This window comes from Pipistrellus kuhlii, unplaced genomic scaffold (assembly GCF_014108245.1).
Source record: "Pipistrellus kuhlii isolate mPipKuh1 unplaced genomic scaffold, mPipKuh1.p scaffold_m20_p_67, whole genome shotgun sequence".
NCBI classification, from domain to species: Eukaryota; Metazoa; Chordata; class Mammalia; order Chiroptera; family Vespertilionidae; genus Pipistrellus; species Pipistrellus kuhlii.
Window position 1 is genome coordinate 1,511,164 of NW_023425570.1, and position 21,687 is coordinate 1,532,850.

The following is a 21,687-nucleotide window of genomic DNA, read 5'->3' on the forward strand; positions in this document are numbered from 1 at the left end:
TTGGCCCTGTGACGGCTTTAACCAATGGAACTTAGCAGAAGTGACTCTGGGTCAGTGCCGGGCCTGAGTCTTATGAAGGCCACCTTTGCAGGCACAGGAACTGGCCACCATGTCAGAAGTTCAACCACTCTGAGGCTGCCATAGTCTTCAAAGCCAACCCGCTTGGTGGAGAGGCCGCATAAAGGACAGCCCAGCTCACCCAAGCCTCAGCGAGCTCCCAGCTGACAGCCACCACCTACTCGCTAGCTTGCGAGCGAGACTATTTTGGAGCTCCCAGCTGTCCCAGAGCCCAAGCCAAAACCACAAGAAGCAGAAGAACCACTGAATATCATAACAGATAATAAATGACTTTTATTTTAAGCCACTAAGCTTGGTTATGGTTTGTTAATTTATGGTAGACTAGAGGCCCAGTGCACGAAATTCCTGCAATGGTAGGGTCCCTAGGGCTGCCGGCCAAGGGCACCTCCCTTACCCAGCTGCCTGCCACTGTGCTGCCACCACCAGTCTCGCACTCTGGTCAAACTCCCGGGAGAAGGGACAATTTGTATATTAGGCTTTTATTATATAGGATAACCAACACACATACAACATAAACATTTCATTTGCACTTTAAGCCCACGAGTGAGTTCGCAGTCAGGGCACATACCCAGGTTATGGATTTGATCCCCGGTTAGGATGTGTACGGATACAGCTGATCAATACTTCTACTTTGATGACAGCCACAGCGAGACCCTGAAACAAGTCACAAGTCAACTGTGAGTCCAGCAAAGAGCAGCATCTGCAATGCCCACTCTATTTCTTTAAAACAGAACAAACATGCAAAGACTTTCGTGAAGCAATTTTTATGGTTTTTCTTCCTAAACTTTAACAGTTCTCTCCTATCCCTAATTTGATAGCAATTTCCTTTTTGTGACCTATCTTTAGTCGTTCAAAAGCATTCCAAATTAGTTTGTGTAGAAACTATATGTCTCTTTAGAATTCATTTTCCATATATACCGTGTTTCCCCGAAAATAAAACATCCTCTGAAAATAAGACCTACTTACAGGTTTCCTTCTGAGTGAAATATAAGGCATCCCCCGGAAAATAAGGCCCCCCCCCCCCCCCAGGCTCTCTCTCAGAATGAAAATTAATTTACAGTAAACTGGTCACTAGGACCACCCGGACTGGCGTCTAGCAACCAGTGACGTTACGCGGAGTCCTGACGTCACTGCTGTATGGAGGCGGAGCAGAGGTCAGAGTGAGCAGTGAGCGTGGAGCAGGAGAGAGGAGGAGACTTTCGCAGATGCGTGTAGAAGAACAGGAGGATTAGAGCTGATGGGTCGCGGCGAAGGTGGTGAGTGCTGGTCTGTCTCTGGTGACACTACCTGATGCTCGCGGCGGCCCTCATGATGACTGAAGGTTCCCAGTCAGTGGCAGACCCTGCTCCAGCCCAGATCCAGGCCCCAGCAAGCCCAGTGACAGTCCCCAGGCAGGCCCCAGGGGGTAAATGTTCAGTGGTACAGGGATGGGGGGAGGGGGATCACTTAAAATGACACAGGAGGATCAAAAGGGGTTACTAAAATGGTAATCCCCCCTCTGATTCTCCTGTGCCATTTTGATTCCCCCCTCTAATCCCCCCCGTGTCATTTTAAGTGATCCCCCTCCCCCCACCTTGATACCCCAATTCCTTTTTTTTACCCCTAGAAATGAGCGCAAAAAGAAAAAGCTACTCCGTGGAGCACAAGAAAGGAATCATGGAAGACTCTTGGGGCCAAAATCTTACTGCTTTCTGCAAAGAGAAGATGCTGAGTATCCGATTGGTCCGAAAATGGCTAGCAGAGTATGGTAAGCTCATTGAACAAGTGGACAAGGGAAATGCTAAAAAGTGCAAGTGTGGATCAGGTCGGCAACCATTATTTTCCGAGCTGGAAGACCTGATCTGTGAATGGGTTGTTGACAGGAGAGCAGAGGCTTTGGTTGTGAATAGGGCTCAGATTCAAGAATTTGCCCTTGCAATGGCACCACAGTTTGACATAGCCCCCGAAGACTTCAAAGCATCACAACACTGGATAATTTCCTTCAGCGAAGTAAACTGTCTTTAAGAAGATCTACAACATTGTTTAGGTTGGAAGATACTCAAGTTATTAAGTGAGCACTTGCATTCAAGTCCTTTATTGATGATGCTGACTTCTCTAAATACAATCTTTCCAAAATGATTGCTATGGATGAAACTGCAGTGTTTATGGACCAATCATCTCAAACAACAATTGAACAGCGGGGTGCCTCCTTAGTGTACATTCCCTCCACTGCTTACAAAAGTGCAAGTGTTTCCTGTATTTTGCAATTCGTCTGGATGACACTAAAATCCCACCTTTAATCATTTCTAAGGGCAAGAAGGAAAAGATTGAATGTGTTTTGGGCATTTTTATTCTTGAAACTGAAAAAGCCTGGGCCGCACAAGCAGTTATAAGGAAGAGGGTCGATTTAATGCTGCTGCTTGTTATGTGAGGGAGCCAAAGAGGTCTGCTAGTCTGGGATGCAGCCAGCACTCACTGCGCTAAAGACATGAAGACATTTCTTCACGAAAGAAAAATAGATCAGATAATGATTCCCGCAGGAATGATGGCCTATCTCCAGATTCTTGATATTGCAATAAACAAGCCATTCAAAGACAATTTGCGCACGGAAATTAATGACTACACTGAAAATAGAATGGAGAGAAATCAGCGTGGAAACTTTGTGAAACCTAAACTGCAAGAAGTTGTGACTTGGGTGAAGAATTCATGGGAGAAAGTCACTGACAGTTGCACTGCAAATGCACTGCGAGCAGGCTACCTTGACAAGAAGTACTCATTTAAAGACAGTGCTATTGCTAAACATGAGAGATTTGGTCCACTGATTCTGAAAGAAATGGAGTCACAAGAAATTCATCAGGAAATTCAGGAATTGGATTGTTATGATGATGTTCCAGAAGATGATGACATGGTTGTCATTGAATAAATGAGTAAATTCTTGATACTACAGGATTCAGTTTGTCTGGTTTGTGTTGGCAACTACCGTACTACCATACTGTATACAGGTAATAAATTTCCTTTATTTTCATTTAACAATAAATGTGTTCCGTATTCTTCTTCATGGAAAAATAAGACATCCCCTGAAAATAAGACCTAGCGCATCTTTGGGAGCAAAAATTAATATAAGACACTGTCTTATTTTTGGGGAAACAGGGTAGTTTACTCAATTGTGTAATTACAACTAAAATGTATAATAAACCTAAATAGACATAGGGACAAACCAGGGACTCTTGATAAACATAGAGTTCAATTGGTGGGAACAGAAATCACAGGCATTCCAGGGCAGCCAGTTGGTCAGAAGCACTCAAGGCGCTGTGATCAGCTGGATGGTGTACAGGAGAGGTAGACGGGGCTGGGTCTTGGAAGGGAGGAGGTAGATGAGTGGAGTAAGGCCTGCCTGACTTAGACCTTCTGGTGGACCTCATTTATTTTGCTCAAAAATATACTTTTTCAGTCCTGAATTAAGAAGAACAAAAGGAATACATAAAGATAGAAAACTAATAAATAAAGAAAAATTATCCCAGATGGAAAAATTTTGCTCATCATTAGAATAGATTAATGGCATACATGACCATATTGAATAAATTTGGTATTACTCTACAAGTATAAAAGACTAAGAGCCAGGACTAAATGGAAAAATATAAAATTAATTATAAAATTAAGCAGTTCTTTATGAATACAACTGGTGACTGTGGTTTTAAGCTTTTTAATGCAGGTGAGGAAATGCCATTTAAAATAGTGACTTCCAAAACTGGGATGCACACCAGATTTGTTTGTTTTTACACAGCTGTGTAATTTGTTCCACAGCAATGAGCAATTTTCATTGTAACAGCATAATTGCTACCATTACTTAGTACTGAGTACTGACCATCTGTCAGGCACTAAGCTAAATATCATACATAATCTCATTTAATCCTCCGCAGCGCCTTATGGCACAGTTTTAGGAAAGGCTTCTTTCCCAGAAGGCTCATTCTCACTGATTGTGAGAGGCACACATTATCGAATACCTATTATTAAATACTAGACCCTCAATTAGGCTCTGAACAAATGTTATCCCATTTCATTTCCCCAACACCCCCCACAGGTACTATCACAATGCCTATGTTACAGAACAGGAAAGCGAGGTAAAAGGTAACTTGTCTGCTCTGTTGGAAGTGTCTGGGCCAGAACTGGAGCCCTGATCTAACCCCAAGGCTCAGGCCCCCCCCCACCTTCAGCTCATCACTCACTCCTAGGTCACTGATACCTCTGCCCTCTCCCTGTGCAGGCACAGAGATTACCACTCTCTGTGGAATAAGAAGGTATTACTTATACCTGTGGAATGAAAAATATAACTTTCTTCTAATTAAAAACTATGTAAACTGGAAAATATTTAAGTGGATCTAAAAAAATTTTAGAAGAAAAAAATAAAAAGTTCCTATTTTTATTTTAAAAGTTTTCTTCACTAAGGAGAACATAATTGGTAACTGTGGTTGAATACATAAGGCCAATGTGAAATTTACTGGAAATGTGGGGCCTACCGTCCTGTGTATTCTAAATATAAACACCATGTACAGCTTCAGAAATGTCTCACAGCATATAATTAAAGGCACCATGTACAAAATATAGGGAATGTGAAAAAATAGTTAAAGGATGAAAACAACCTTATATTTCAATCATGGGGACTCTGAGTCTCCTGAAACTCAATGTAAATTTTTATCGTATGCATTTTTCAGAGTCAACAGTCCATAGTTTTCATCAGATTCTCAAATGCAGTCTCTGACCCCCCAAAAAAGGTGAAAAAGCAGTCATAGACAATTTTTACCACATGTAGCAGGGTTCCCTTTTCAAAATACCTCATCCTGACATATACTAGACACTCCAAGGATAAACGTGTTAGATGCACAACTAAATCTTAAAGCAGGTTCTATATGAACTCTCCTTCACACACCCGCTCCAGCAGGAAAGCTCTTCTCAGGCATGTAAGATGCAGCACCCAGCACTGCAAAAAGGAGTAGAAATCTTGTGTAAATAGCCTTAAAGAAAGGGCACTCTTTTGTCTCTCATTAGTCCAGGAGCTCTGAGAAAACAGGAGCAAACAGAGGACACAAAGGAGGAGGTGAAACTATTGCAGTCGTGTCAGTGATGATCCCTGCTCCACTCCTATTAATTCCATCAACAGACCTTACTGCCTGCAACAGGCATGGCTACTGGAACAAGGTTGACAGTGATGTATAAATACATAATGCCGGTATTATAAGCTCTTTTATAGCTTACGCATATGTTAGCTGTGATAGTTATCATGAAAACGGTCCCACCTATGTCAGTAACCATTCATTCAAATTGAAACAAGATAACCCTTTCTGGCCTACAAAATTAGCAAAGACTTTTGTAATACTCAAAGCTAGAAAAAGAATGTTTAGTAAGGTAAGCACTATTTGTGGCCTATACATTTACACCATCTTTCCAGGAGGAAATGTATAATAGGTAAAATTCAATCTTATAAACTTAATAAGCTATGATATGAATCTTATCTAAGTCCTAAGTTCCTAGAGATGAGACTACACCACATGACCACTTCATGGTTAGAAGCGGATGAATTAAACCAGAGCCCCAAGGCAAGCCCAGATTTAAAATTCTTCCAAGTGTTTAAACCACATGTGTCAAACACAAGGCCCTCGGGCCAAATCCCTCCCGCCAGGCCTTGCAACGTGGCCCGCACACCCGCGCTGTCATCACTGCACTCTGCTGCGTTTCCATCACAATGACAGTTTATGACTGTTCAGTAAACCATTCGGCCCGCGATTTAGGCTGGATTTTAGATTTTGGCCCCTTCTCTGATTGAGTTCGACACCCCTAGAAACAAAGACCTTGTGAACTCTATGCTCAGAAAATGATTTTACAGGAGTGTACAAGAGGTCCACTACAGTGCTATCTAGGACAGTAAGAGACTGGTAATGACTTACCGGATTTTAAGGCGTATAAGACGACCCCCTAATTTTACAGTTAAAACATAGGTTTAGGCCTATATTCGCTGTATAAGACTACCCCCCACTTCAAAGAAAAGACTTACTTTGCCGTCAAGATCTGCAGGTAATTTTTGTGCAATTTTGGTCTTTTGCCCCCGGTTTTCGGTTGACTTCTTTTCGTTTGGTTTAGAGCAGTGGTCGGCAATCCGCAGCTCGCAAGCCACAGGCAGCTCGCGCGGCGAGGCTTGCCGCTCTGTTGACTAATGAGATTGCCGACCCCTGGACTGGACTGAATGTTACCGTGTGGTTGGAAGCTGTGAGGATTAGGCAGTTGTGGCATATTGTGTGAAAGGGGGAAAGGGCAGTATATGACGGGGTCTGCAAACTCATTAGTCAGCAGAGCGGCATAGTATAACCATAAAATGAAATATGATGGAGCCATTTAAAAAATGATGTTTAATATTTTTACTACCATGGCAAATGCTCACAATTTGTTCAGATAATATATCATGCCCACCTCAGCCTAAGCTATGATGCAAGTCCTTCACCACTTCCTTTCACATTACCCCTCAGGAGATAGCATGCAGAATCAAGAACCAGACTCTGAAGTGTAACAAACAGGAACGAGTCCTGCTCTGGATATTCTGAACTAAGACATCTCTTAACGACTCATCTTCTTCCTCTGAAAAATGCACATCTACCTCACAAGTTCGCTGTAGCCACTATATAAAACATGCTGTGCTACCCGGCTGGTGTGGCTCAGTGGCTGAGTGTCGACCCAGGAACCAAGACATCACCAGTTCGATTCCCGATCAGGGCACATGCCCACGTAGCAAACTTGCTCCCCAGCAAGGGGCATGCAGGAAGCAGCTGATCAATGATTACTTCTTATCATTGATGTTTCTATCTTTCTCTCCCTCTCCCTTCCTCTCTCTAAAAAAACCAAACACATTTTAAAACAGGTTATACCATGTAAATGATGGCAACACAGATAGATGACAGATGTACATTTATTACCATCTCTGCACCAGACCACAAATTAGGAAGTCTCCATTACCTTATCTCTCTTCTCCTTAATTATGTTATAAATTCCTTGAAAATGGGAATTTTACATTATGCTTATATATAATAAAAATTGTCATCTGCCTGAGGGGCATGAAAATATTTACAAGGTGCGTGTCACTTGGAATGACTAGTAGAAAAGAGAAGTCCGGACAGCTGGCGTACTGGAAGCAATCCACACGAGGCAGGAGCAGTGCTGGGAGGATATGCAGTGGATGGAGACTCCTGAGGTCTAACAGCCAGGGGGTGAGCGGTCTCAAGCCACTGAGTGGCAAACCTGTGTAGGGATGTAGCATGGTCTCTTCAATTAAAGAGACTAATTGAAACACACCCTCTCCCCCAATTCTAGCTAAATCTGAGGGTATGGGGTTCAGCTCAGAAAACTCCGGGCCTAATCAAAGCTCTTGGAGGGAGGGCGGGTCACTGAGCACCGCCGGGCACATGTATGCACTTAATACGAGAGAGTCTGAGACAATGCACGCTGTACGGGAGTCTGACGGGCATGTGGGATGAAGCAGTGAGCCACTGCCAACTACTCGTCAGTCCAACCAAGGCTGAGTTTCACATTTCTCCCGTCAGGCCAACGACTCTACTTTCTTAGTAATCATTCCTCAATACACACGCAGTTCTTGGTTTTCTGCTAAAAAAAACACCTAAATATTGAAAGAGCCAAGTAAAAAGAGCTTCTTTTTAAAACCTCAGTTTGGGGTTGAAGCTTCACGACAAAGGTTTCCAGACAGTTTCCAGAAGTATTTCTCGCCAATTTACTTCTGATGGTCCTATTTCTTCAGATAAGTGAGTTGGGAAACACAGAACAGTATACAAAAAGCAGTAAAAATCCCAACACAGTCAAAACCACTGTTTCTCTCTCTCTCTCTCTCTCTCTCTCTCTCTCTCTCTCTCTCTCTCTCTCTCTCTCTCACAGAACAGTATACAAAAGCAGTAAAAATCCCAACACAGTCAAAACCACTGTTTCTCTCTCTCTCTCTCTCTCTCTCTCTCTCTCTCTCTCTCTCTCTCACACACACACACACACACACACACACACACACACCAGGAAGAATGAGTTCCCTTTTTTCTTAGAACTGCTCTATTAAAATAAGTTTTAAATATATATTAGTGTTTTAGAGAAAAAAGAATAAATTACCTAAGGTACTCATATTCCAACCACAATTTTACTCTAAAATTAATCCTAAATTTTAAACTCATTTTTACAATCTTTGTGTTTAATGGATAAGCAACCAAAACAAGACTTCCTCTCGTCTCTAAGAAGTAATACTATTTTCAAGGATGAAATATTCGGATTCTAGCCTTGTGTACTGCCTTCAAATGCCTTTTGATCATTTAGTGGATAAGTGCTGTGACTGCTCTCCCGACTCAATCTCAAGAGACAGGGAAAGGACAATAAGGTTTTGTTTGGTAGAGCCATCCTTTTGAAATGAGAGTAACAAGCCATTTGCGGGTCATTAAATAAATGTAATGGATCATGATGAAAAACTTTCATAGAACAGAACAAGAAAAGTCAGAGGGTATCAGACAATAATTACAAGGTCAAGCACCGTTTCATAAATTTTTATTTTAGTTACGCAGCATACATATGTACTGTGTAAAATATATTTCTTACTGTAAGGTCTCAAAGCAGACAGCTCCACTATCACTACCACAGAACAGAAATTACCATCTTACTGTCTGCTTCCACTAAAGACTGAGCACAGAAAAGAACAATGAGGTATCCAGAGTGATTTGAGCATTGGCTCCTTGTTATTTTGTGAACATTAAAGTTTTATGGGGGGAAAGTTGTGTACAATGAGTTTGGGGAGGTTTAGGGGGATGCTTTGATCCGTTTTTCCCCTGAAAATGAACCTTCCATCACTGTTCTGTGAAGTCTACTTAACCGGAAGATGCAATATCCCACAGCTGGTCCTGCGGGCCTGAGCGACACTGGGCTAGGGAGTCAGGTGGCTGCTGAGCTCGCCAGCCTTGGACCCTAACAAGGGAGCACAGTGTGACACAAGGGAGCGGGAAGCAGGAGCCAGGACCCCAGGCTCTGACCTCGGGAAGCTGCAGCCTGGAGGCCAGCTTTCTCACCTCTGGAACCAAAGGAATGATGCAGATGAGCTCCAAGTTCCCTGCCAGCTGTAAACTCTTATCAGTCTACTAGAGGCCGGTGCATGAAATTCATGTGCAGGGGAGGGGGGAGGGTGTTGGGAGGTAAGGTTTGGGGGGGAGTCCCTCAGCCCAGCCTGCATCCAGGACCCCTTGGGGCAGTGATTCTCAACCTTTCTAATACCACTACCCTTCAATACAGTTCCTCATGTTGTGGGGACCCCCAATCATAAAATCATTTTCATTGCTACTTCATAACTGTAATTTTGCTACTGTTAATGAATCGTAATGTAATTATCTGTGTTTTCCGATGGTCTTAGGCTCTACAGCAGCAGTTCTCAACCTGTGGGTCGTAACCCACAGGTTGAGAACCACTAACAGGTTTGACCAAGAACTGTATTGAAGGGTCACAGCATTAGAAAGGTTGAGAACTACTGCCTTGGGGGATGTCCAACTGCTGGTTGGGGCCTAAACCGGCAGTTGGACATCCCTCTTGCAATCCAGGTCCGCTGGCTCCTAACCACTTGCCTGCCTACCAGCTTGATTGCTGCCTAACTGCTCTCCTGTCAGCCTCATGGCCCCTCATTGTCCTCCCTTCTGGCCTCATGGCCCCCAATTGCCCTCCCCTGCTGGCCTGATCACTCCTAACCACCTCTGCCTCAGCCTCCACCATGGCTTTGTCCTGAAGAAAGTCAGATGGTAGGAAGATGTCTGGTCTCCCAGTCTAATTAACATATTACCCTTTTATTAGTATAGATATACGAGCAATGGCTGGAAAGTTGGACTAAATGAATGTTAAGAGTCCTACCAACCACAAGACTTGCATTAGTATGCACTTAATTCCTTATCTGAATTAGAAATACTTAGACATCAAAAAAATTCATTCTAAATATTTTGTGAGAAAACTAATTTACATTACATTATTATGTTCCTACATAAAATACTTTAGAATTAATAGCACAATGAAAATAATGCATGTATACATTTTCTTCCAAAATATTTCCACTGAAAGGTTAAAACGGCGGACATTTTCACATTTCTATGTGAGCTGTCCTCTAATGAGCCCTATTCAGACATTCTTCAGTTCAGCATTGTCCTCAAATAGCCTGCTCACATTGAACCAAAGCTCCACTGAGCCAGCCAGTCTGGTCACCTTAAAGTTTAGTATCCACTTTTCTCCGTAGCAGGTTTATTTCCTCTGAAATTATGCTGAAATGAAATCCACTTATGAAACACTTTGACAGAATGCCTAATATATTCTTAATAGCTTTCCCTTCTTATGAACACTTGGCATCCATATGATCCAGGAGACTAATACTTCTACTGTTGTCTGCAAAATATGACAAGTGGATGTCCTTTTAGGTCAAAAACAAATTTAGAGCCATGTTTCATTGTCATTTTGCCTATGCTGCTAGTGACTAAACATCTAAAGACAAACTGTACTCCATTACATGAGTGAGGTCTGTGGAAAACAGGAATGTACCTACCACACCTACTTTCTAGAGGAATAACGTTCCTTTTAAAATACTGGGATTTCAAATATGCCTCTTAAAAAGGGAAAAGTGTGTTAACATAACATACAAGTTGTATGTTATGCTTCTAAATAACAGTGCTATTAATATAAAAGACCCATAAAGCAAGCCCTTTATTACTGTTGATGCGTTGTTTCTAATCTACAAATTATTAGATTTAGAGAGAGAGAGAGAAAAGGAGAGGTGGAGAGAGAGGGGAAGGGGGAGGGGGAGGGGGAGGGGGAGGGAGAGGGAGAGGGAGAGGGAGAGGGAGAGGGAGAGGGAGAGAGGGAGAGAGAATATCGCCAATGCAGGAAAAACAGTTCAGCTGCCTCCTGCACCCGCCTACTGGGCATGTGCCTGACAAGGATAGAATCCCCAACAGTTTGGTACCGGAAGATGCCCAATCAACTGAGCCACACTTGCCAGGGCTAATCTACAAATTGTTACCCAGGATGAACTAAATAATTAAGAAAACCAGCTGGATATAGCCAGCTCAGATAGTTCATAGAAAATGCATTTTAAAACAAGAAAATTTGAGTTCATTTAACATTTGAAAACTTCTCTTTTATAACACACTAGAGGCCTGGTGCACAAATTCATGCACCAATAGGGTCCCTCGACCTGGCCTGTGGGATCGGACCGAAACCGGCTCTCCAACATCCCCCAAGGAGTCCTGAGTTGTGAAAGGGCAGGGACCCCACTAGTGCATGATCAGGGGTAGGGAGGGATGCAGGTTAGCCAGCCGGGAGGGACCACGGGAGGACTCCAGGCTGTGTCTGGTCCATCTTGATCAGTCCCAATTGGCCAAACTCCAGCAGCAAGCTAACCTACCGGTCAGAGTGTCTGCCCCCTGGTGGTCAGTGCACATCATAGCGACTGGTCAACTATCTGTCCCCTGGAGGTCAGAGCACATCATAGCAAGTGGTTGAGCAGCCTTAGCATATCATATCATGCTTTGATTGGTTGAAAGGTCGACTGGACATTTAGCATATTAGGCTTTCATTATATAGGATGGGGTTTCAACAACTTCAATTTTAATAACAATTCAAAGTAATGCAAAACAATTTTAATAGCTGTACAGAATTCTAACATCGCTCTAAATTTTAATTTTATAACTTAAATCCAGAAGTATACATCATAATCTTTTTTGGACACAATATTCACAAGAGTAAACAGCCATTTTATGAAAGCACCAATCACTGATACCTCTGCCACACCTTGTAAGAAACTTTGCCAGGTTTCTGTTTTGTTTTTTTGTTGTTGGTTTTTGTTGTTTTTTTTTTGGGGGGGGGGTCAGGGTGGACTATGGGAGGGTGGAGAAAATAGGTGATCCTCTGAGACCTACCATTAGTAAAAATCTACCACTCGGGATTTTTTAAGGGATAAGGACATAACATACTTCAAAGTAAAGCAAGAAAAGCCAGGTTTGTCATCAACTAATTAAAGGAAGACCAGAGATAAAAAATCAAACACACTATAACTCAACCAACTGCGAGAAGTTAGTAACAAATTAAAAACCACACACAAATGAAAGCTTAAGAGTAAGACTACCATATGCCAAGAGCATTCTTACAGTTTCAAGCCCAACCTCCTTGATATGTTAACATTAGTCCCAGAGATCATTCAACTAATTCCCTTGCTGGTGCCAGGCTTCACCAATCAATTTCTTAACTATACTTTGGCTTTCTACAGGCAAGGCAACACACTGACCCACCAGGTGTGGACCAAGCTGAGCAGGAGCTGAAGCACGTGCCTGGACCCTGCTTACCTTACCCCGCCAGGAAAATGCCAGATTGTAAGACCTCCCTCCCGCAGTCCCTGGCCAGACTCTTTTCTGGCATCTCTTCTATCTTCTCGCTAAAGAAATAATTTCCAGTGACCTACTGATAGGCACCGTGAAAGTGTCTCTGAAAGAATACATACCACCTGGTCAAATGAAAAGGCTGCAACAACAGAATGCTATGAATGAAAACATAATCACTGAAGAATGAGGAATTAAGTAACAGGAAGTTATTAAGGCAAATGTACCCAGTAAGCAGTCAAGATCTTATATCCCCATATTTCAGTAGAGCTTAGAACAAGATCTACAAGGCACCAAAAGAACACGGGGAAGGAAGTAGAAGCAACTTCTAATAATATGACAATTGAAGAGAACCACAAGGTCCTTCTTGAGAGACAAGTCGTCCCCATTTCAGAACATGAGGGAGCGTCTGCCATCACTGGAGTCTCCTGCTACTCCTGCTTCGTGCTCACTGCTTCTCCGCCTAAACCGCCCCACCCCCCATTGGTGTTTGCCCTTGTAATGGTCTCAAGCCTCGCCTATCATTGATGAGGCCGAGAGATTCCATAGCGGCACCGTACAGTGGGTTTCACTAGTGAGAACAGGTGACACCAGTGTCAACACTGAAACAAGCAGGCTCGAAGGGGACATTAAAACTGAAAGAGAGATAAAATCATCTGGGAGTGATATTCAAATACTTTTTCCAGTACTGAAAACCCAGGATTTTCAAATGAAGTTACAAGAACCATCCTATATAATAAAATGCTAATATGCAAATTGTCTCCTCCACCAGGAGTTCAACCATAGGGGCCAACTGGCCAACGACCCACAGTTCTCCCCCCAGCTGGCTCCACCTTGATCGGCCCTCCCAGCCCCACCCATGCACGAATTCATGCACTGGGCCTCTAGTATTATATAAAGTAAACAATCAATAAAGTCGTTGGCTTAAAAAAGTTATTTAATTCCATGTAACATGTACTTTACAAGGTCAATAAAGGAGAACACTGAAGCTATTTTTTAATTTAATTTTATTGTTTAAAGTATTACAAATAGTAGTACATATGTCTCCTTTTCCCCCCAATGACCTTCTCTCAGCCTCCCTTACTCCCTGGGACATGCCCCCGTCCTCACCGCCCTCCTGGTGTTCTGTGTCCATCGGTTATGCTTACATGCATGCATACAAGTCCTTCAGCTGATCTCTTACCCCCCATGAAGCTATTTTTAACAAACATTTTAAATGAAAGGTTACAGTAGACAGGAGAGTCTTGCATCAGCCTTAATATCCAAGGTAGTGCAGATCCAAGAAATTACAAAGAGCTGTCCTTGCAATCTCAGATCTCCTACGACTGACCCAGAAGCTTGAAAAGAAATTATAAGGATTGTTTATTTCTAAGTTTAATCACCAGCAAGAGCAACCAGCGATCCTTATAATGAATCTTTATCAAAAATAAGGACAGGAGAGAAAAAATAAGGACAAGAAGTATCCATGGGTGACAGTAAGCAGAACTATAACAGAGCACCTACTGCCTCTCAACCTGTTCTGTGTGCCTCCATCATTGCATAACTCGCACGTCAGCATGCACGGAGCAGACGTTCTGGGCCGGCACCTGCTGCAGCGGCACATGGCCCAACATGTGCAGGCCTGCATTCTACCACACTGTGCGTTAGCACCGCCGTCCCATCGATGGCACACGGCAGGAAGTGCATGAGCAAAGAGGGCAGCGGAGCTTTATTCCAGTCTATCCCAAACCAGCTAACTTGTAGCACAAACATCATTAGTCTCCAGTGTGTTAAAATGTGGCATCTAGCACATTTTGATCATGCACGGTGACCTTTTAAAAAACGTAAATAGAAGAAGCTCCAATAAACAGATATGCAGACCCTTTGAAGCATCCTTAACTGACGCAGTAAGTGTGCCAGAGGTCAGCGCTGTGTGTGGAAGAGGTGGTGGTGACAATGCGGGAATACAAACAACAGCTTTGTCAAGTTATCTGGCTTACAGATTAGCTATTGTATAATTAACTGCAATGTTGCTAAGAGCGGTTTTTCTAAGATCTTCTTGTTCTGTACGCTTATAGTTGGATGAAGCCCATTATTCTGACCTATTTTTATTATAACAAAGACAAAAACCTGGCTGTAAAATAAAGGTTTCTTCTTATCATTGCAAAAACAGTCATTTTTATGGCACTTCCCTCTGTCCCTTTTACTTTTACCTACAGATGTTCACGCTCCTTTTATCCCACAGGATTATAACGTGTGACCCGCCCATGTGGAGAATGATCGCACTTGTCCACGCTGGGGAAGGCACGGAGGGCGGCCAGGTCTGAGCTGCCTCCGAGCTGCGAACCTGGGACCAGGCACTGCCCTCCTGCCTCGGCCCTCCTCTGCGCAGGAGAAACATCCCAGGCCCTCCCAGGGCTGCTGCGGGGGAAACGGGCTGGGCAAAGGGGCCACGGTAAGCGTTTAGGAAGTATTCGTTACGATTCTCAAAAAGTTAAAGAAGCCAAACTGTTCAGAGGCTGGCTTCACTCACAGTTCACCTGGAGAATTCTGCCCACATGGCCCTGCGGGATGCCCCCTCCTCGGAGGCCGCCCCGCACCCCCAGAACCCGGCCCGCCTTCCCGGGGCACGCTGCAGGGGGTTAGGTCTCCTCAGGCAGAGAGAAAGGCCACCCCAGCGCCCGTTCCTGGAACCGCGGGCCGGCAGGAAGGGCGAGGCCGGCGGGCGCGGCTGCGGACGGGCCGGGCAGCCGCGGCAAGTGCGCCGGGTGCAGGCCCGCAGCGGGGCGGCTCCGCACGGCACCGGCCCCGGCACCGGCAGGAGAGGGAAACCCTGGCCACAGCGGCGAGTTCGAGTCCCCGGTCCGGTCCGAACAATAAAGTAAAAGGCGACACCACGTCCATGAGCGACGGGTCCCAGGAACAGACCCGAGTTCCTCCCGGGGTTCCCTCCCGGGCTTCCCGCCGGCGGCCGAGTTCAGCCGGAGCCCCCGGCGGTCCGGTCCGCACGTGGAGCGAAGACGCGCGGAGCTGCGGGCGGACAGCGGAGCCCTCGGAGGTCTGGACCCCCCGCCCCCCGCAGAGCCTGATGGGGCGGGAGTGCCGGGGGCAGGGCACCCACCCGCAGGGCACCCACCAGCTCCCTGCAGAGCCTGGGGGGGGGGGACCCCGGGGGCAGGGCACCCACCTGCAGGGCACCCACCAGCTCCCTGCAGAGCCTGGGGGGGGGGGGACCCCGGGGGCAGGGCACCCACCCGCAGGGCACCCACCAGCTCCCTGCAGAGCCTGGGGGGGTGGGATCCAGGGGCAGGGCACCCACCCGCAGGGCACCCACCAGCTCCCTGCAGAGCCTGGGGGGGTGGGATCCAGGGGCAGGGCACCTACCCGCAGGGCACCCACCAGCTCCCTGCAGAGCCTGGGGGGGTGTCCCGGGGACCCCTGCTCCCTGCAGAGCCTGGGGGGGGGGGGGGTGTCCCGGGGGCAGGGCACCCACCCGCTCCCTGCAGAGCCTGGGGGGTGGGCAGGGGACCCCCGCTCCCTGCAGAGCCTGGAGGAGGCGGGGTCCTGGGGGGGCGGGGGTCCCGGGGGCAGGGCACCCACCGGGAGGGCACCCACCAGCTCCCTGCAGAGCCTGAGGGGTGGGCAGGGGACCCCCGCTCCCTGCAGGGCCTGAGGGGTTTGTGGGGTCCGGGGCAGGGACGCGGGGAGTGCAGGGGTCTGCTCGGCGGGCCCACTCCTCCGGCGGGAAGGGCCGGGGGGCGGGGGGCGGCGCGGGGTCCGGCGGCGACGGGAGCGGATATCGGCGCGGCCCGCACCCCGGGCTCCGCTCCCGCCGGGCCGGGCCGGGCCGCCGCAGGGCTGCAGGCGGGCCCTGGGGGCCGGGGTCCCAGGCAGCGCCCCGGCCCCGGAGCCGGCTGCCCCCGCCCCCCGGCCCCCGGCCCCCGGCCCGGCCCGGCGGGAGCGGGCTCCCACGCCCCCTCGGCCTCCCGCAGACGAGCCCGCGGGCGCGGGCGGCGGCCACTCACCGGGCCGCGCGGCGGCTCTCGGGCGCGGGCTCGGGCTCCGGCGGCGGCGGCTCCTCCATGGCGGCGGCGGGGCTGGCGGCGAAGGCGGGCGGCGGCACCAGCGCGGCGGCGGCGGCTTCTCTCATCCGTGCGCGGAGCCCCGCATGGCGTGGCGGCGGCGCGGCGGGCTGGCGGGCCGGAGCCCGGGTGCGGGGGGACGCGGCTCCGCCTCCGCCTCAGCCCGCCGCGGGGGCCGCTCGCGCCGCCGCCATCTTGGGAACGGCGACGGGCCGGGCCGTACGGCGGGCGGCGAGGGACAAGCCTCCGCGGGGCGGTGGGCGGCCGGGGGCGGGGCTTCCGGGCGGCGGGCTTCCGGGCGGCGGGCGAGGGGCGGGGCCTCGGAGTCGCGGCAGTTCGCGGGGTTCACCCGGGTTCGCCCGGGACGGGCCCGCCGCGGGGAGTGCACCGGGCCGTGCGCGCCGAGCCCCCCGGTGGCGGGCGGGACGGGCGGGGCAGCGGTTAGTGACTCAGCGCTCGGTAAACCTGAGCGAGCGGACCGCCGCCGAGGGTGCTGCCATCCCCCGAAACGGGGTGAGATGTGCCGGGCGCTCCCCGGTCCCACGCGGGCGAGGAGGCCCTGGGGGACCCGCGATCGCGGGGCGCGGGCTCCCCGTCACCCTGGGAGCGCGAAGTTTAAACATGCACGGGGGACGCGGATGGCTGGCTCTGCCGAAGCAAAGACTGGAAACTGGACATTCGGTTACCCGGGTCCTGCGGGGCCTAGAGCAGCACGGACCTCACTCACCTCTGACCTCACCTGCCGGGGCCTGGCCCTGCACTAAGGAGGGCGCACTTCCACAGACGGTGTCAGACACTAACATACCTTTGAGATTCCCGCTGCATCCAGTGTTCTTAGCACTTGAAGTTCACAGTCTTAAGATGCAAATATTTATTAAAGTTTCCATAGGGCGGAGTCCAGGGTTATTCCAAAACAGCGTCACTTGAAATTAAGTGCATTTCTTGCCCTGGCTGGTTTGGCTCAGTGGATAGAGCGGTGGCCTGCGGACTGAAGGGTCCTGGTTTGGACTCCAGTCAAGGGCACAAGCCCAGTTCCGGGCTGGATCCCCAGGGGCAGGGGGTGGGAGGGAGGGGGCATGCAGGAGACAGCCCAGCAATTATTCCCTCTCATCATTGATGTTTCTATCTCTCTCTCTCCCTCTCCCTTCCTCTCTGAAGGCAATAAAAATATATTGAAAAAAAATTAAGTGCACTTATAATGAGGAGAGATAAACCAAAGAACTTATATATTTATTGCCCATGGACACTGGCAATAGGACAGTGAAGACCTGGGGGGTGGGTAGGGGCTGAGAGGAGAGAGATAATGGGGGTGGGGGGAATGGGAGATATCTGTAATACTATAAACAATAATATAATGTGTTTAAAAAGAAAACATCAGCCAAAACCGGTTTGGCTCAGTGGATAGAGCATACATGTCAAACACAAGGCCCGCGGGCCAAATCTGGCCTGCCAGGCCTTGCAATGTGGCCCGCACCGCACTGTCATCACTGCACTCCGCTGCGTTCCATCACAATGACAGTTTATGACTGTTCAGTAAACCATTCGGCCCGCCGATTTAGGCTGGATTTTAGATTTTGGCCCCTTCTCTGATTGAGTTCGACACCCTTAGGATAGAGCGTCGGTCTGCGGACTGAAAGGTCCCGGGTTCGATTCCGGTCAAGGGCATGTATTGGTTGTGGGCACATCCCCGGTGGGGGATGTGCAGGAGGCGGCTGGTTGATGTTTCTCTCTCATCAACCTTTCTAGCTCTCTATCCCTCTTCCTTCCTCTCTATGGAAAAATCAATAAAATATATTTAAAAAAAAAAGATAAAGTGCATTTCTATTCTGGTTTTACAACCTCATTTAATTAGGCTTCAATATGTAGAATACATATTTTGAACAAATGTTGGTAAGAAAACTGGCCAAGATGGAAAACCTTAAATATGATTATACTAGAGGCCCAATGGACGAAATTTGTGCATGGGGGTTATGTCCCTCAGCCCAGCCTGCACCCTCTCCAATCTGGGACATCCCTCTCACAATCCAGGACTGCTGACTCCCAACTGCTCGCCTGCCTGCCTTCCTGATTGCCCCTAACCGCTTCTTCCTGCCAGTCTGATCACCCCCTAACCATTCCTCTGCCAGCCTGATTGATGCCTAACTGCTCCCCTGCCAGCCTGTTTGCCCCTTACTGCCCTCCCCTGCAGACCTGGTACCCCCTAACTGCTCTCCCCTGCAGGCCTGGGTCCCTCCCAACTGCCCTTGGTCGCCCCCAACTTCCCTTGGTCGCCCCCAACTTCCCTCCTCTGCTGGCTTTGGTCACCCCTTATACTGACAGTGGAGAACCTCAATGACTCTGATGCCTACACACCAGCCAAAAAAAAGGCTCGTGTGTCGTTCTGGTTGAAGTGAGAGGATAGTAGTGGATGAATGTTGAAATGGAGGTTAAAACACTGATTTTTACTGAGATATGACTCTGATGGACATCAGACATATTTTGAGCCAAAAGATTCATAACCGAAGGCCAGAGATAAGTTCTCAAGGGCTGCACGTGCAACCTCCTGAGGTTTGCCACCAGGGCCTCCTTGAGTTGGAAGCATCCTGTGAAGCTCCCTAATCTACCATCTTCTCAGAGCTGGTTTTCACTCCGCCTCCCTCACAAAAGTGCCCGAGGCGTGAATGTCTCAGCTTCAGAAAGCTGTATGCTATGTTTTGACAACGCTTATTCTCAGGAGGTTAATATTTATCGTTCCAAACCCACCTCCCTAATACATCTACCCAACGCTCTATCTAGGCCTACAAGGATCGTCCTTCTTGTCATTTGAAAACAGCTATTGTGTGGCTCTCCCCCAAAATGGCAACGAAAAAATATTTGAAAATTTTTTTCCAGATCAGTCATCCTCTTCCCACACTTCCTCCAGACGTGGGTAGGATAGGCTGGAGAGAATTCCATTGAAGATATTTCTTACAACGGCTTCCTTGACCATTCCAATTTGATTAGATTTGGTTAAACAGATGATTTGAAATCATAACTGCAGAACATTTTTAGCTCAAATACATTTCAAAACATAACTAGAGGATATTTAAGGAAGAATGTCGAATGGTGCCCCAGCTGGTTTGGCTCAGTGGGTAGAGCACTGGCCTGGAGACTGAAGGGTCCGGGTCCAATTCTGGTCAAGGGCACATGCCTCTATTACAGGCTCCTCCCCTTCTCTGGCCCTGGGCGGACTCGTGCTGGAGGCAACCAATCAATGTGTTTCTCTCACATCGACATTTCACTCTGTCTTTCCCTCTCTCTTCCACTCTCTAAAAATCAATGGGAAAATATCCTCAGGTGAGGATTAAAAAAAGAAAAGAAAAGAAAGAAATGTTGAAAGTTGAATTTTTCTATTGAAACAAAAGACATTACATGTTCACAGCAACCGGGATCATTCACCAGCATCAAAGGCAAATCTTTGCTATTGACGCCATTGCTTTTCAAAATCTGACGTGTATATCCATTCCCTGGAGATCGAGTAACACTGCACACAGCCCGGTCAGCAGGTTTAGGGTGAAACCGGAGAGTCTGCATTGCTGACCCTCCCCAAGGCCTCTGGATTCTGCCTGAGGGCCGACCACACCCCTGGAGAGGTGTCCCAGGTCTGCAGCCTGACCTCTGCTTAGATCGAAAACAGGCCTCTGCTGCAGAAAATGACTGAGAGAAAAGGTGTGCTGTTCAGTTCAAGCAAAGAGGACGGAGGCCCCCCACCACCACCACCGAGTGCACCCAGCATGCACGTGCTGACCCTGGTGTGTGTCCCTCAAAACCGTACACTGAAGTCCTCCCCAGGTGCCTGTGAGTGTGGCCTTATTCGGAAATGGGATCTTTAGGATGCAGTTAAGATATGAATTAAGATGAGGTCATACCAGGTAAGGTTGACCCTTCATTTCATGCAAGCGGCATCCTCCTGAGAAGAGTAGAAAAGACACAAAGACAGACATGCACGGGAGGGGGGTGTGTGATGTGAAGAGACAGAGGGAGAAGGCCCTGTGACAGAGGAGGCAGCGGTGAGTGAAGCATCCACAAGCCGAGGATGCTGGCCACCAGCAGAAGCTGCGAAGAGGTCTAGTTGGGGGCAAGATCAGGCCAGCAGGGGAGGGCAGTTAGGGGTAATCAGGCAGGCAGACAGAGGAAGTTAAAGACAATCAGGCATGCAGGCAAGTGAGCGGTTAGGAGCCAGCAGTCCCAGGTTGCAAGAGATGTCCAATTGCCCGTTTAGGCCCACCCTCTCCAAGGGGTCCCCAATCGGAGAGGGTGCAGGCTGGGTTAAGGGAACCCCCCACCCCATGCACAGATTTCGTGCACCAGGCACTAGTATAAATATTGTATAAATATTATGTACTAACGTATCTATAACAGAAGTCCCATAAATCAGCGTGGGAACCAGAGACAGCTGTCATGTTAGGTTTTTGGGTTTTCGTATCGTTGCTCTAACTGGACCCCTGGTGCAGCAGAGCGGGTTAGAGGCACCGTAGGGGCCAGCGGACTGCACAGCTGGAGCTGACAGTGTCCCCTCCCACACGAGGCATACAGCTCACGCGTGGGCCTGTCTGGAGGGAGGCTGAGGGCAGCCTGGCTGGGCTGAGAGCCCCACGGCTGTCCCAGGGTGGCGGAGGGAGGGCATCCGAGGCCAGGGAAGGAAAGAGGGCAATGGTGCCTGTGGTGCCTGCGGGGCTGGCACAGACAGTGCAGATGCCAGAGGTCAGGGCGGTGCCGTGGTGGGGGTGGAAAGGGAACCCTGTCAAATGTCAGTCAGCTCTTTGTGCGCTCATCACCCCCAAGACCGACGGCCCCATCCTGTTGCTCAGTGTGCAGCCTTCTTTCAGATCTCAGCCCGAAGCAGTCAGGTGTGTGTGGGGGGGAGGGGGGCAGATTGAGATATACATGCAGCGCCAGTGGGTTCCTAGCAGCACAGAGTGGCTGGCTGCCTGCGCCCTATGACCACAGGGCAGGGCAGGGCAGGGCTCTCCCCTCCCCTCTGGACCACTGAGCCGGGACTGCCAGCTGAGGCCGTGATCTCTCTCTCTCTGTCTCCTCTCTCTCTCTCTCTCTCTCTCTCTCTCTCTCTCTCTCTCTGTCTGCTCTCTCTCTCTCCCTCTCTCTGTCCCTATTCTCCCCTC

The 21,687-nt window shown here is 48.5% G+C and overlaps 1 protein-coding gene across 4 annotated transcripts in view; it reads right to left on the reverse strand.

The window, feature by feature from the left end:
- MAP3K4 (mitogen-activated protein kinase kinase kinase 4) overlaps positions 1–16,771 on the reverse strand; it is a 70,920-nt gene extending 54,149 nt beyond the window's left edge. For all 4 annotated transcript variants that reach the window (XM_045575138.1, XM_045575136.1, XM_045575137.1 and 1 more), the window contains exon 1: positions 16,490–16,771. In XM_045575138.1, the coding sequence (XP_045431094.1) occupies positions 16,490–16,614 (125 nt within the window). In that variant the 5' untranslated portion in view covers positions 16,615–16,771. The remainder of the gene's footprint in view (positions 1–16,489) is intronic.
- Between the last annotated feature and the right edge of the window lie 4,916 nt (positions 16,772–21,687).